The sequence below is a fragment of the Scardinius erythrophthalmus genome (genome assembly GCF_964197995.2).
Source record: "Scardinius erythrophthalmus genome assembly, chromosome: 7".
Classification (NCBI taxonomy): domain Eukaryota; kingdom Metazoa; phylum Chordata; class Actinopteri; order Cypriniformes; family Leuciscidae; genus Scardinius; species Scardinius erythrophthalmus.
Genome location: NC_138227.1, coordinates 43,325,733 through 43,341,401, shown reverse-complemented (window position 1 = coordinate 43,341,401; position 15,669 = coordinate 43,325,733). Strand labels below are relative to the sequence as shown.

The following is a 15,669-nucleotide window of genomic DNA, read 5'->3' as shown; positions in this document are numbered from 1 at the left end:
ATAGAGGTACAGAAAACTCTCAGATTTCATTAAAAACATCTTAATTTTTGTTCTTAAGATGAACGAAAGTCTTACGGGTTTGGAACGACATGAGGGTGAGTAAAGGACAGATTTTTCATTTTTGGGCGAACCAACCCTTGATTTTTTTTTTTTTTTATTATTATTATTAAAAATTGACTTCATATTCATTTTTACGTAATTCAAACATACACAAAATTGTCTGTGATACTTATTTTGCATATGATACATTTTTATTTGGTGATTTGGTGATGTTGTTGATAAAAAAACAATCAGAATATCAGCAATGTTACAGTACATGTTAGGGGAAATTGACAAATGTGCCTCCTTTTACAGTGCTATGCATAAGTTTAGACACCCATGCTAAAGTTGACTAAAAAGAGGAATAAAAAATCATCTTTTGGAAATTGAACTTAATGCCTTAATTTAAAAAATTAGGAAAAATCCAACCTTTAAGGACACCAATTTTCTTTGTGAATGAAAAATGTATCGTAAATAAATAAATGTTCTTCCTTAAAATACAGGGTGCATAAGTTTGGACACCCCTATGTTAAATTCCCATAGAGGCAGGCAGATTTTTATTTTTAAGTATTTTTTAAAAAAAAATTTTTAGGATACTATGCATCCTGATAAAGTTCCCTTGGCCTTTGGAATTAAAATAGCCCCACATCATCACATAGGCTTCACCATACCTTTACCCTTTCTAGTAATTCATCCTGGTGTTGACTGCAGACTGCTGAGCTATTTATTAATGGAGCATTTGACTGACACCCAGGAGCAAGTAACACACATATATAAGAATCAGAAACAGACTTCAGAAAAAATACTTTCCCCTCAATGTCTTCACAACAACTCTCAAATAAACCTGTAGATTCTGAAATAAGAACGAGAACATTGCTCACAGCATGCTGACACATTTTTCATTAATACCAATTTTTCAGTTTTCACTGTAACTATTTCACTGAAAAATTGGAAATAATGGTGTTTTTCTAAATGTGTTAAATAAAAGATCTAAACAAATTATATGCAAATACTCTCTAAACTGATCCAGCTTCAAAGAACTTGTAATTAGTATGAATTATGGTCATGTTTCTTTGTTCAGCGGGGGGAGGCAATGAGCTCATAGAATCGAGGCATGTTGGTAAAGCTGCTGAGTTCAGGACTGGTGTCTATGCTATCTGGACCCTTTGGACTACTGAAGCTGAACTTCTGAAGCAGAGACACGATGAACAGAAAGAGCTCCATACGAGCCAGAGACTCACCCACACAAGCGCGTTTACCTGCAGAGACAGAATGCAGAGGAGGTGAACTAGTGACATGTCACAAACTCCTTTTCTAAAAAAAGAAAAAGAAAAAAAAGAAATAACTCGAAATACATTTTATTTATTTATAAATAAATATTTATCATTTATTTTTATATATAAATATTTGGTTTTGCATTTAAGTGTTTAGCATATTGTTAAGTGTATTGCATCAGTCAGACAGGCCACATCAGTTAAGCTTGACCAGTCGATACTCAGTATCTGATCTACTTAGGAATACAATGCCTATCATATTGCTCCAATTTAAGTTACAATTTCAGATATCCTTCAGCTGGTTTCATTGCTGTCTAGAGTTTTGCGTGAGGCATTCGTTCCCTGTGTGGATGTCTGTGACGGTCACGGATTGACCGCACATTTAACATGGACTTGAGTTAATAAATGCACTCACACACACAGAGAGACTGTTTACTGACATAAGAGTTTATTATGATAATATCGATCGGAATGAGTGAATGAAATACCTGTTGTCTTTATGCAGTATTGTTTGTCCCATAATTTTAGTGGTCTGACGGGGAAACGGTGGCGGGAATCTTTGGTTCTGCTAAGGATTGGAATCTACCACTTTTAATTGAGGATGGGTGTTTCAGGGACAACACGGCCGAGTTGCTTCTGTTATTTCCTGTTCAATGTATTGTAAATTATATCAACTGTTGCATAAGAGAGTAGATAATCTATTTTGAACAGTATGACAAAATGTTTCTTCAAGACTTCTTCAAAATGTGTAAAGTATTGTATGTGAGTTTGTCCATCCCCATGGGGTAATGGTGCTGCCGCCAGTATAAATATGCTTGTCTGAGTTGGTTGCTGCAGTGGAGAGTGTGATTTGTCTTTTTTTGATTTTCTTTTTGTTCTTTTTGCGGAAGTTATTTTTTGGAAAATTTGCATTTGGCATAATTGCTTTTAAATATAATTTGGATAAGATTATTCCCTTTTTGTTTAATTTTTCCATTAATGTTATATATTTGGGTTAGGATTTTTCATGATTTTGCACGTTTGGATAAATAGTCACTTATACTTCAAACTTTTTTGTATTCACTCTGCCTCTGTTTAATTGGGCCAGACATTTTTCTTCGGTGCTCATTACTTGGTTCCTATTACAATGTCACATCGGATTCAAGCTTGTTGAACTTGAACAAGAATTAGCCACGTTGACTGAAGTAATTTTCGAAACAAGCAGCTACTTAGTTAATTAGTTACTTCATATAAAGTTAAACTGCGTGAAGAAGCTTTGTGTACATCTGGAGCTATTCTATAGTGCTATAGGTCTGGGTTAAACATTATTTGACTCATGGTTGAATTTAAGGACTGATTTTCAAAAGAACAAATTTTAATAATGCCTTTTTTATGTTAAAATTAAAAAGACATTTAACCATCTTCACAATATGTGGTTTTATTTTTTCAAATGAACAACTTTAAAACTTTTGTTTGGTGTGAGATTGTAGACAGTTCAGAGTTTACCTGCAGAAAAGGGGATAAAGGCTGGGTTATTTTTAAAGCTGCCATTGGCATCCAGAAAGTGCTCTGGGTTAAATGTCCAAGGGGTTTCCCACTGTACCTCATCCCTGAGGACAGAGTGCAGCAGGGGAATGATCACTGTATCCTGAAAGAAAGAAAGCTTATTTAAAATTATATGAATATTTCCAAACTCAACAATACTCAACAGCTATACAATAAAATAAACAGCTGAGTATTGTGTGATTAATCGTTACCTTTGGAATTAAATAACCTCTGAATGTGATGTCTTTCATGGCATAATGGGGAATATTTAGTGGGACAATATCCAGAAAACGTTGTACTTCATGAATCACAGCATCAGTAAAGGGGAGGGACTTCCTGTCTTCCATTGTAGGGACCCTGTTCCTTCCAATAACTCTGTCAATCTCCCTTTGCATTTGCCCTAAAACAACACAATAAAAAAAAAAACGTTTTTGTAAAGATCAAACACAAAACTTTTTTTTTTTTTTCTCCTAATTCCCAGATAGCAACATTGTTTCGGCCCAGATCCGGTCCACATCTGGCACTTGTGGAATGCGGATCTGGCCCACATGGAGCGTGGAATGACGGCCCTTGGGCGGCTCATTCCTGTTTGCCAGATCTGGGCCACAAGCAGGCCATAGCAATACCACATGTCAGCCAAGAGCAAAGAAATAAACCAGAACTGGACCTTATCTGAGCCACAAAGTCTGTGTATATTAAATATGGAGTCATCTCAGCCTTAATAGTTAACAAGCAGAATCCCTGAAGGAAAGAAGAGAACAGAAAAAGAGATGAGCAGAAACACAAGAACTACAACTGACTTCAGACACAGTCTAAGATTAAATCAACTGAAGAGAAAAGAAGACATTAAATCTGTGAAGATCTCAGCAGAGGAGGATTAAACAACTCCACAAACAGCATTACCAGCGTCACTTATTATAACCAGACTGACTTTATTTCTGTCATACATCTTCAGAAGTTCTTATTGAGAATTAACAGAGGTTTAACAGTGATCAGTGTTTCCATTAGTTGGGCTCTTAACTCTTATTATATCTTTTGTCTTTTTTGGCCACTGTGACAGTGTGTTTGTCGAACACATTTGCAGCAGCAAAGAAAGCTAAAGTGAAACGATATCAGGTGATGATGGTTACCTGTTGATGGTTTTATTATCATCATGAAATAGGTGACCATCATCACCTGATCTCGTTTCACTTTAGCTTTCTTTGCTGCCGCAAATATTAATGGAACAACACAATTGTTAGATTCCAAAGACTTCACTGAATCAGTCTATTTCATGATGGTTACCTGTTGATGGTTTTATAATCATCATAAAATAGACTGATTCAATGGTGTCTTTGGAATCTAACAATTGTTGTTAGATCAAAAATCTAACAGTTGTTCCATTAATATTTTCACATCACAAACCCTGTGTTACTGCAGCATGAGATCTAGCAAAAATGGCCAAAATGCCTCCATCATGGACCGAGGCAGTGATCTCAATTATCCCAAAAGTGGGAAAAGATAAATTGGAAAGCAGTTCATTTAGACCAGTGGTTCTCAACTCCAGTCCTCGGGACCCGCTGCTCTGCACATTTTGTATGTCTCTCTTATCTGACACACTCAAATCAGTTCATGGAGTCTCTCCTAACGAGCTGATGATCTGGTTCAGGTGTGTTAAATAAGGGAGACATACAAAATGTGCAGAGCAGCGGGTCCCGAGGACTGGAGTTGAAAACCACTGATTTAGACCAATTTCGGTGCTGCACGTTGATTACAAATTACACACAGGGATCCTTGCCAAAAGACTGGTAAAGATTATCCCCCAACTTATACATAACGATCAGAGTGGGTTTATTTCTTAAAGACAAACCCATGATAACATCAGGCGGTCACTACACATTAGGGCTGCACATCAGTGTGGCAAAATAAGGTACACCCATCTTAACACAAAATTTTACACTAAACCATGTAAAATTATCCATGTAATCTCCATGAATGAAAGTTAGAAATGTGGGTCTTGTAAATACGGGACAATTACGTATTTTAAGGGACGGGTGGCAACCCTACTACTAAATCAAATTCAACAGGATAAACTTGAAGCCCTTTTAATTAGTTTAGATGCTGAGAAAGCTTTTGACTCTGTGAGTTGGCCTTTCCTATATAAGGTTCTTGAAAGATTTGGCATGCATGAAAATTTTGATAGAGGCATCCGCACACTTTATAGTAAACCATCAGCCAGGATAAAAATAAATGGGTATCTTTCAGACATCATTAGCCTATATTAGAACGTGGATCAAGACAGGAGTGTCCAGAGCCTCACGCACAATGGATAAGTCAGACTGAAAACATCAAAGTATCTGCATAAATGGAGAAGACCATAAATTGGCATTATACGCTGATGATATTTTGATTTATTTAAGTAAACCCAACAACTAATTTCCTGAATTATTGAACCTTCTAGAAAAATTTGGTAGATATGCAGGATACAAACTAAACATAAAAAAAAACGCAAACTTTGACTTTTAATTATACATCTCCGAAACACATTAGAGAGAAATTCCACCTTAATTGGGATCAGAGCTCACTGAAATATTTAGGAATATATTTATCGAAAGAAATCGTCTCAGGTTACGTATGTAACCATGGTTCCCTGAGAGGGAACGAGACGCTGCGTCAAGCGCTGCGGGAATGCCCTACGTGATTGCGTCGTGAAGCACGTGTAAACAGCCCAATGGAAAGACGAGACGTCATAGGCGGGTGACATCATCGACCAGGAAACTATAAAGCACCCCTGGAAACAGACCGCGACAGCTTCTGAAAAGCCGAAGCAAGTCGATCACAAGCATGCAGGGAGTATGGCAAGGCGATGCAGCGTCTCGTTCCCTCTCAGGGAACCATGGTTACATACAGTGAGGAAAATAAGTATTTGAACACCCTGCTATTTTGCAAGTTCTCCCACTTGGAAATCATGGAGGGGTCTGAAATTGTCATCGTAGGTGCATGTCCACTGTGAGAGACATAATCTAAAAAAAAAATCCAGAAATCACAATATATGATTTTTTAACTATTTATTTGTATGATACAGCTGCAAATAAGTATTTGAACACCTGTCTATCAGCTAGAATTCTGACCCTCAAAGACCTGTTAGTCTGCCTTTAAAATGTCCACCTCCACTCCATTTATTATCCTAAATTAGATGCACCTGTTTGAGGTCGTTAGCTGCATAAAGACACCTGTCCACCCCATACAATCAGTAAGAATCCAACTACTGACATGGCCAAGACCAAAGAGCTGTCCAAAGACACTAGAGACAAAATTGTACACCTCCACAAGGCTGGAAAGGGCTATGGGGAAATTGCCAAGCAGCTTGGTGAAAAAAGGTCCACTGTTGGAGCAATCATTAGAAAATGGAAGAAGCTAAACATGACTGTCAATCTCCCTCGGACTGGGGCTCCATGCAAGATCTCACCTCGTGGGGTCTCAATGATCCTAAGAAAGGTGAGAAATCAGCCCAGAACTACATGGGAGGAGCTGGTCAATGACCTGAAAAGAGCTGGGACCACCGTTTCCAAGGTTACTGTTGGTAATACACTAAGACGTCATGGTTTGAAATCATGCATGGCACGGAAGGTTCCCCTGCTTAAACCAGCACATGTCAAGGCCCATCTTAAGTTTGCCAATGACCATTTGGATGATCCAGAGGAGTCATGGGAGAAAGTAATGTGGTCAGATTAGACCAAAATAGAATTTTTTGGTCATAATTCCACTAAACGTGTTTGGAGGAAGAAGAATGATGAGTACCATCCCAAGAACACCATCCCTAGAACACCATCCCTACTGTGAAGCATGGGGGTGGTAGCATCATGCTTTGGGGGTGTTTTTCTGCACATGGGACAGGGCGACTGCACTGTATTAAGGAGAGGATGACCGGGGCCATGTATTGCGAGATTTTGGGGAACAACCTCCTTCCCTCAGTTAGAGCATTGAAGATGGGTCGAGGCTGGGTCTTCCAACATGACAATGACCCGAAGCACACAGCCAGGATAAACAAGGAGTGGCTCTGTAAGAAGCATATCAAGGTTCTGGCGTGGCCTAGCCAGTCTCCAGACCTAAACCCAATAGAGAATCTTTGGAGGGAGCTCAAACTCCGTGTTTCTCAGCGACAGCCCAGAAACCTGACTGATCTAGAGAAGATCTCTGTGGAGGAGTGGGCCAAAATCCCTCCTGCAGTGTGTGCAAACCTGGTGAAAAACTACAGGAAACGTTTGACCTCTGTAATTGCAAACAAAGGCTACTGTACCAAATATTAACATTGATTTTCTCAGGTGTTCAAATACTTATTTGCAGCTGTATCATACAAATAAATAGTTAAAAAATCATACATTGTGATTTCTGGATTTTTTTTTAGATTATGTCTCTCACAGTGGACATGCACCTACGATGACAATTTCAGACCCCTCCATGATTTCTAAGTGGGAGAACTTGCAAAATAGCAGGTTGTTCAAATACTTATTTTCCTCACTGTACGTAACCTGAGACGTTCCCTTTCAAGGGAACTCGCGCTGCGTCAAGCGCTGTGGGAACCCTATACCCACGACGCCATATGACAAATGCCTGTTCTGTATGAAGACCATGCGCACACTAGGAAACAAGCACCTTAGACCCTGGAGTGGAGCCTAGGTCCAAGTCATAAAATCTAACAAATGTATGCGGTGAGGACCAGCCTGCCGCATTACAGATGTCATAGAGTGAAACTCCTGATAATAAAGCCTTAGAAGCAGCCATACTCCTGGTAGAATGGGCCGGGACAGCCAAAGGTGAAGGCTGTCCGGCCGCTTAATAAGCAAGTGAGATAGCCTCAATTACTCACTTGCTCACTATCTGTTTAGATGCAGGGCAACCTAACTTAGGTAACCTGAAGCAGACAAATAATTGCTCTTATATATATATATATATATGTATATATATATATATACCACAGGGCGGCTTTGTGGACATAAGCATCCAAAGCCCGGAAAGGGGCATAACAGATTAAGTTTTTCTTGATCTGGGGTATTAAGGTGGAGGACAGAAGGCTTGCAGCACAAATGACCCGCAAATTTAGTAGGGACCTAGGAATACAACCCGGCAAGGGTTGAAGAAAGACTATCACCATACCAGGTGCAAATCCAAGTATGTGCAGGCCTCAGCCTCACGTACCACGGAGAAGACGAAATAAGGATCTCTCCTCAGAGATAACCCAGCAAAGAAACATTCATTGCAGAAATCAAGTACTGTACCATAGGGCAGATAGCAAGATTCAGAAGGAGTTCTCCGCACCAGGCAGAGAACAGTTTCCATTCCAATGCATATTCAGTCTTCTCGTGGAGGAAGCTCTAGACTGAGTATGGTCTCCACGACCTCAGTCGAGAGACCTGAACCTATGAGCTGGGCCCCCTCAGAGGCCGAGCCCACAGTATCCATAACTCTGGATGAGAGTAACTCCCAGGAGCAAAGATATCGAGAAATGCATACAGGTGTAGCCTCAACCACACCTAATACATTGCATCTAGTTCAAGCAGAGCTGGATGCGTCAGGGAGAACCACATAGGGCAATGCGTTGTATAAAACGATGCGAAAGGTAGACTTGAGTCTTGACCGAAGTTCTCCCAAAGGAGCTCACCCACCTCGGGGTGAAGTCTCCATTCCCCGGGCCTCAGCCCCTACCTCAACAGGATATCTGCTCTGATATACGAGACCAAGGCACGAAGGCATCGCTGCATGACCTTGATCGTGTGATTTCCCCTCGGAGAAAACCCCTTGGTTCTGAGCCACCACTGCAGAGGTCACATGTACAGAAGACCAAAAGTGATTACGTTGGATGCAGCTGCCATGAGCCCCAACAGTCTCTGCCATGAGCCCCAACAGTCTCTGAAACTGTTTCACAGTGAGTGACTGGCCTAGTTTTATCCCTTTTACGGCTGTGAGAATCGCAGAAATACGTGCAGGTGACAGACGTGCTTGTATTATTGTCGAATCCCATAAAACACCCAGAAAAGTGGTCCTCTGAGCTGGGAGGGAGCACACTTTTCTTGGCGTTGAGCCGCAACCCCAACCTCTGTGAGACAGAACGACATCTCGATGCCGAACTGCCATCTGCTCGGACTGAGCTAAAATCAACCAATTGTCGAGATAATTTAATACGCGAATGCCCTGGAGTCTTAGAGGAGCCAGAGCTGCATCCACGCATTTTGTAAAGGTGCAGAGTGATAAACCTAGGCTGAAGGGAAGAACCCGATACTGGTATGCTTCGCCCCCGAAAACAAACCTCAGGAACTTCCTGTGATGAGGATGGATAGATACATGGAAGTACACGCTCCTTCAAGTCTATTGTGACAAACCAGTCCTCGGACTGAATCTGTGACATATTAGCGTAAGTATACTTTGAACTTGAGATTCTAAAACCTGTTGTTTAATTGACACAGGTCTAGAATAGGATGCAACCCCTCATCCTCTTTCGGAACAATGAAGTAACGGCTGTAAAACCCTGACTGTCTGCTGGGAGGAGGAACCCCTTCTATAGCTCCTTTTGCAGAAGTGTCAGTACTTCCTGCTCCATAATCAGAGCCTGCTCGGGCTCCACCACTGTGGGGAGGACCCCTAGAAATCTGGGTGCCCTTTTCTATAGTGTGCAGGACCCACTGAGAAATATATGGCAGTAGTTTCCACGCTGCCAGAAATTCTACTAGGGGAAACAGTCTCTCGAGACTGGCCTCTGGATTTGGTTGAACAGTCACTTTGGTACCCTGAAGCGGCGAACCGGCAGGGAATAACTGAACTAACCGTTCTACACCCCTCCTCGGAGGATCGCATGGGGACGCTGACACCTCGGTGCCCTGAACGGAGAACCGGCAGGGAACAACCGAACTGGCAGCGCTGCGACCCTCCTCAGAGAGTCGCACCCCAGATGGTGCCGAGGAGAAACGATTTCTCAAAACCGTCCCAACCCCGGAGGAACCTTCAGAAGCCTGATAGCGTCAGCGTCAGAACTTCTTGTCTAAGTTTTATTAGAGATAACAACAGTCCTCAGATCTTGCCTACCTCTAACTAGCTTTGTTCCTACGACCCTCCTCAGAGGATCGATGGAAAAAGCAGGCACCTCGGCGCCCTGAAACGGCAAACCGGCAGGAAAACCGAATTGGCAGCGTTGCGAACCTCCTCAGAGAGTCACACCCCAGAGGGCGCCGAGGAGAAACGATTTCTCAAAACCGTCCCTACCCAAGAGGGGACCACCCTCAGAAGCCTGCAGCCTCGGCGTCAGGGCTTCTTCTTCCAAGCTATTTTAGAGATAAAACAGTCCTCAAATCTTGCATATCTCTAACTGGCTAGACTGCGACCGCCACACAGGTCCCCCCGATTGTGGATGAGCCCAAATGGCGAATCTCTGTTTTGCCGCACTCTATGCTGCGAGGAGCTTTAGTAGACTGAGACTGCTCCCGCCCAGCAGTCTCAGGAACATTAGATCAGTGAGGAAGAAACCTCTGGAACGCCACTGAAGAATTTATTTATTTATTTATTTATTTATTTATTTATTTATTTTTTGAAAGCGGAGCGTCCAGAAGAACAGACATATTTTATCTTTATTTTATTTATATCAGAAAAACATATACACATATACATATACATATATATATATATATATATATATATATATATATATATATATATATATATATATATGTATATATATATATATATATATATATATATATATATATATATGTATATATATATATATATATATATATATATATCACTCCGTGGCCACCAGCAGGAAAACAACCGAACTGGCAGCACTGCGACCCTCCTCAGAGAGTAAATATTGCCCCATTGAAGTCAACAGGGTGCAAATTAAAAAAAAAATATATAACACGGTGTAGGCAACACCGATTTTTGTCATTGTTCTCTGTATTGACAGCACTCCAAATTGACAAAAAAATGAGCTCAATGTTAAAATTGACCTTAAAGTTCTCGTTTAAGCGAACTGAAACACGTTTTAAAATTAAGTGAAGATGGACATTTTTAATTAGTCAATTTAAATTTTTTACATTGATTTATTACATGGAACATGTGTTTTCTATGCATTTTGTTGAGATGTCTTTTCTTGTGTAGCCTATTGTATACACATGGTTGATTATTCATGTTACTTATGTATTATACAATTTGTTTTGTGTGTATTCATTGATATTAATCTATTACTAGCTTTTTTCCCCAAGTGCATTGAAGTGTATGTATTAAAATGGATCTAAAATATGTAATAAACAATTCTTATTTTGTATTTGGTTCAGTTTGTTTATTATAATAGAAGTTTATGGTAACCGTAGTAACAACATGAAATTAATTTAATACAAAAAAAAATAAAAAATAGAAATTTGGTTCCTGGAGGCACCCACAGTGGTTCCACACAGTGCTTCATATAAGAGTTCCTCAGGAAACCTGTGTGATTCCTCAGAGAACCGCCCCTTTTTAAAGGGTGCCTAGAGGATCTACAGACGGTTCCGCCGGTGTGGCAAAGTGAAGAACCCCAAAAGGTTCCTCCAGGCACCTTTAATTTTTACAGTGTACCATAATACTTAATACCCATAACATTACTATAGTAGAAGTTTAGGGATTAAACACATAAATAGAAACCGGCTTATTCCACGATCTCGACACCTCAGTGTGGAGATAGGGAAAAAAAAACGGCACTCCCCGACGAGGAGGCTGAAATATAGAGTTTTCCGTGTATTTTCACTCTCATGCTCGGCTGGCCAGTAATATTTAATTTAACAACAGCACTAGATAAAACCTCCTTTTATAAACTCCTCTTTATTCAACAGAGTTATGAGCTGACTTATTTATTTATTTATTGAAAACTCATAAACATCTGCCTTAGATATTTCTTTTATTTCTTTTATTTTTTATTTTTTAAACAAAAAACACTAACAATACCAATTCCTCGGAACTGGAAATCGCAGCATGAGTGCCTCATTCCGGGGAGGAGAAACCGCAGAGCGTGCTTCTCACCGAGATAAAGCACTGGATCTAACAGGTGAAGGCAAAGATAGGGCTGGGTCTGTCTCAAACCCCGCTGTTAGAACCATTTGCAATCCCCAAGATGCGCGTCGACGCCGTGCCTCGGCAGCAGCGGGACCCGCGCCTCGGGGGGCGCGCACCTAACCGTCCTCCTCGAAGAACGGCCGGCGGGAGCGGAGCGTCCTCACGGACAGCTTCTCGCAATGCTCACAGTCAGCCCCCTCGAGAACTGACTGTTGGCATGCTCCACTCCCAAACAAGCAACACAAAGCTGAAGTGTGTGTCCCCACCCGTGATATAACGTGGGCAGGGAACAACATAACGCTTGCTTGCTCTCTTTTGCCATAATATATATTGTTAATATATATATATATATATATATATATATATATTGCAACTTTGACAGACAACAATAAATATGACAAGGACAGAATACACAGATCGCTTGCTGAAGGCACAGAAGCTGTCGCGGTCTGTTTCCAGGGGTGCTTTATAGTTTCCTGGTCGATGATGTCACCCGCCTATGACGTCTCGTCTTTCCATTGGGCTGATTACACATGTGCTTCATGATGCAATCACACAGGGCGTTCCGGCAGCGCTTGACGCAGCGCGAGTTCCATTGAAAGGGAACCCAACACTGTCAGAGATAAATTTTGACCCACTCTTAACAAAAGTTAAAAGTGATATACACAGTCCTTGGCCTCAGTCATATAATTGATTCTGTAAAATTGAACATCCTTCCACAATATCTCTATTTATTTCAAGCACTTCCTTTAGAAATTTCCTCAAAACAATGGTCTGAATTAAATAAGATAATTTCCAGATTGTTTGGCCGGGGAAAAAAAAAACAGGGTTAAATTGAAAACATTACAGCTTTCAACAGAGGAAGAAGGTATGGCATTACACCATTTTAAAGATTATTTCTATGCAGCCCAGAGTAAACCTTTAATTAACATATGCAATCCAACATATCATGTTAGGTGGAAAGATATTGAACTCTTAATAATGAATGATCCCCAAATTCAGGCGGTATTAACACATTAAAAATGTGGGAAGATTTATAGATAAGGTGCAAAACCTATGAATTAAAGCCCAATAAAAAAATAAATAAAAAAAATGGAATATGATAAGAGAAGAATAAACTGTACCATAAACTACAAATAATTCAATGATGTGCCTATGATCCTGAATTCAAACCTAATAGAATGGACCATAGATTCAAGTCCTGGGTTTTAAAAAGAACAACATTCTATTCACTTACAGAAAAGGGAAACTTAAAAGACTTTGAAAACTTAAAGAAAGAATATTGCCTTGATAAATTTGATTTTTATAGATATCTTCAAATACGTAATCATTTTGAACATAGTATTAAAAATAAAACAGACTTTGATGACACAATATTGAGGATATTTATGGGTGCCTACCAAGATGATTTAAATAAAGGTGTCATATCTAAATTTTATAAAGGCCTCAGAAAGAAAAAAAAGTTGAAAAAAAAAAAAAGACAAAACAAATGTTGGAGACAGTGTGGGTTTTGGGAAGCCAATCACTGGCATATATTCTGGGAGTGTCCAGTGATAAAACAGTAGAAAGCTTACTTAACACTGCCCTGCCCTTGCATTTTTCCACATTATTTTTAACAACCCCGTGATCATGAATGGCCTGTATGCACGTACTCAATATCTAACACACAAATATATTGTCGCAGCATTAACACGGTCTGTTTACTGACACTGATATCATGCATACTCTGACTTGTGCAATGTTTGTGAATGTTTGGATGTATTATGTATAATGTGTTTAAAATATGTGAGGATACGATGTGTATTTGCTCATTATGTGTAGTGGATATGTAGGGGAGCACGGGGCACAACCTAATGCGGAGTTAAAGTCCCCGTGAACTGGAAGTTGCAAACGACTTTTCTCCAGTGTTATGACGTATTTCCAAGTGAAACGGAATATTGAACAGAGGGCAGGGTTTTACTTAGCGCTCCTCCTCTCAATCTCTCGCTCATAGCAGACTAACGGTTTGAGGGGAGTGGTTAAGCGTTTTCAAACCAAGCCGTCAAACCTACGTCATCAGAAAAAGACGCCATTCCAGACCGGAAGAAAGTTTTCAGATTTTGATTAAAGATTACCATGGTAATTTTTTTATTTTTTATTTATTTGCACGGATTAATTGTTCACCACAAGACTAGTAATATGCGCTAACAAAGTAAATAGGGTCAATTTTGATTTCATGGGGACTTTAAAGGTAACACGGACCTTTTACATAGTTAGTCAGAGTCAAGCAGGTTGTGTTTCCGCTTATTTTCTCTATTTTCAATTCACCTCAACTGGGATTTCCTGTTGCCTTCATCTTATTATGCCTTTGTTATGCCTATTATGCCTCCCTGGGTGCTTAAGCTAAAAGAGCAGTTTCCCTAAAAGAACAGCACGGGCGGTCGGCATCTTTTTCAAGATGTCTTTCCATCCATGTGTTTCTCGATCGACCAGAAGGATGCGAACTTTCATGTCTCAATTCTCCTTTCGACATAGTCCCTTTCTTCGCTTTGCATTTGAGGGTCGAGCATATCAGTTCAAGGTCCTTCCCTTCGGGCTGTCCCTGTCTCCCCAGGTCTTTACCAAAGTCAAACATTCACTGGTCCGGACGGACAACACTTCATCCATCAGGGTGAGAGCTCCCTTTGAGCCTCTAGAGTCAGTTGAGTTTAAAGTTCTGTCTTTAAAGACAGCGCTCCTGACTGCACTCGCTTCCTTCAAGAGGGTGGCGGACCCTCGCAAGTATTTCCGGTCAGCGTATCGTGGATACAATTCAGACCGGCCTTGTCTAATGTCTTCCTGAGACCCTGGCTTGGATACGTGCCCAAAGTTCCCACCACTCCCTTCCAGGACCAGGTGGTGAACTTGCAAGCAAAGCCCCCGGAGAAGGCAGACCCAGCCCTTGCGCACCCCGTTTGTGCACTGCGAGTTAACGTGGACCGCACTCAGAGCTTCAGAAGCTCAGAGCAGCACTTTGTCTGCTTTGGAGGTCAAGAGAAGGGAAAGGCTGTCTCCAAGCAGAGGTTGGCCCACTGGATAGTGGATGCTATTGCCTTGGCGTACCAGTCCCAAGGCGAGCCGTGCCCCCTAGGGGTGAGAGCTCACTCCACTCGGGGTGTTGCTTGCTTAATTATCCTGATTTATTGCACTCTATTTCAAATGTCTATTTCTGATTTAATTACAATAATGACCCCTCATAGTTTTTTTCTGTCCCACCACAGTTTTGTAATAAACCTAAAAGGTCACTAAAATTGTGTTTTGAACCATTGCTTTGGCATAGCATCTGTCAATCGAACAGAAAACAAAATCACGATGTAGCTTAGTGCGCTTGTCACACGGCAAAGGCTGTGAACTAATTAAATAGGTTGTGGCTGGTTTCAGAATGAAGTGCACTGTGTTCACACAAGAAGCTCATGATTCGCATCTCAGTAAATGCTGCGAGCCTAATTACTGCATGTGCTGTGAGTTTATCGTGCATTTTTGACTGCGCCTGTGTATCCAATTTAATTTGCTTACATTTTGTACTTGCATTTATTCTTGCAGTCAGTTGAGATAGTTTACAAAATTAAACAATATTCTTTGAGATCATAATGGTATTGTATTACATTGTTTAAACCCCAAATCTTACCTTAAAAGATTCTTCTTTAAAAATGATTATCTTATTTGTAACATACAATGTCATTGTAAAATGTAGTTTTACTATAGCTAGCTACTTTTTAATAGGAACTTGTAAAGTAGTTAACTACTTTTTCAATAG

General features: G+C 40.4%; 1 protein-coding gene across 2 annotated transcripts in view; it reads right to left on the bottom strand.

Annotated features, from left to right (window-relative positions):
• Window positions 1-222: 222 nt before the first annotated feature.
• The window catches only part of LOC308693615 (cytochrome P450 2G1-like), a 36,628-nt gene continuing 21,181 nt past the window's right edge, over window positions 223-15,669 (bottom strand). Inside the window, exons 7-9 of one of the 2 annotated variants that reach the window (XM_081370646.1) lie at window positions 3,050-3,237; window positions 2,799-2,940; window positions 223-1,298 (exon numbers count right to left, since the gene is read on the bottom strand). In XM_081370646.1, coding sequence (XP_081226772.1) covers window positions 1,117-1,298; window positions 2,799-2,940; window positions 3,050-3,237 — 512 coding nt within the window. In that variant the 3' untranslated portion in view covers window positions 223-1,116. The remainder of the gene's footprint in view (window positions 1,299-2,798; window positions 2,941-3,049; window positions 3,238-15,669) is intronic. The other variant, XM_081370647.1, reaches the window with a different exon arrangement.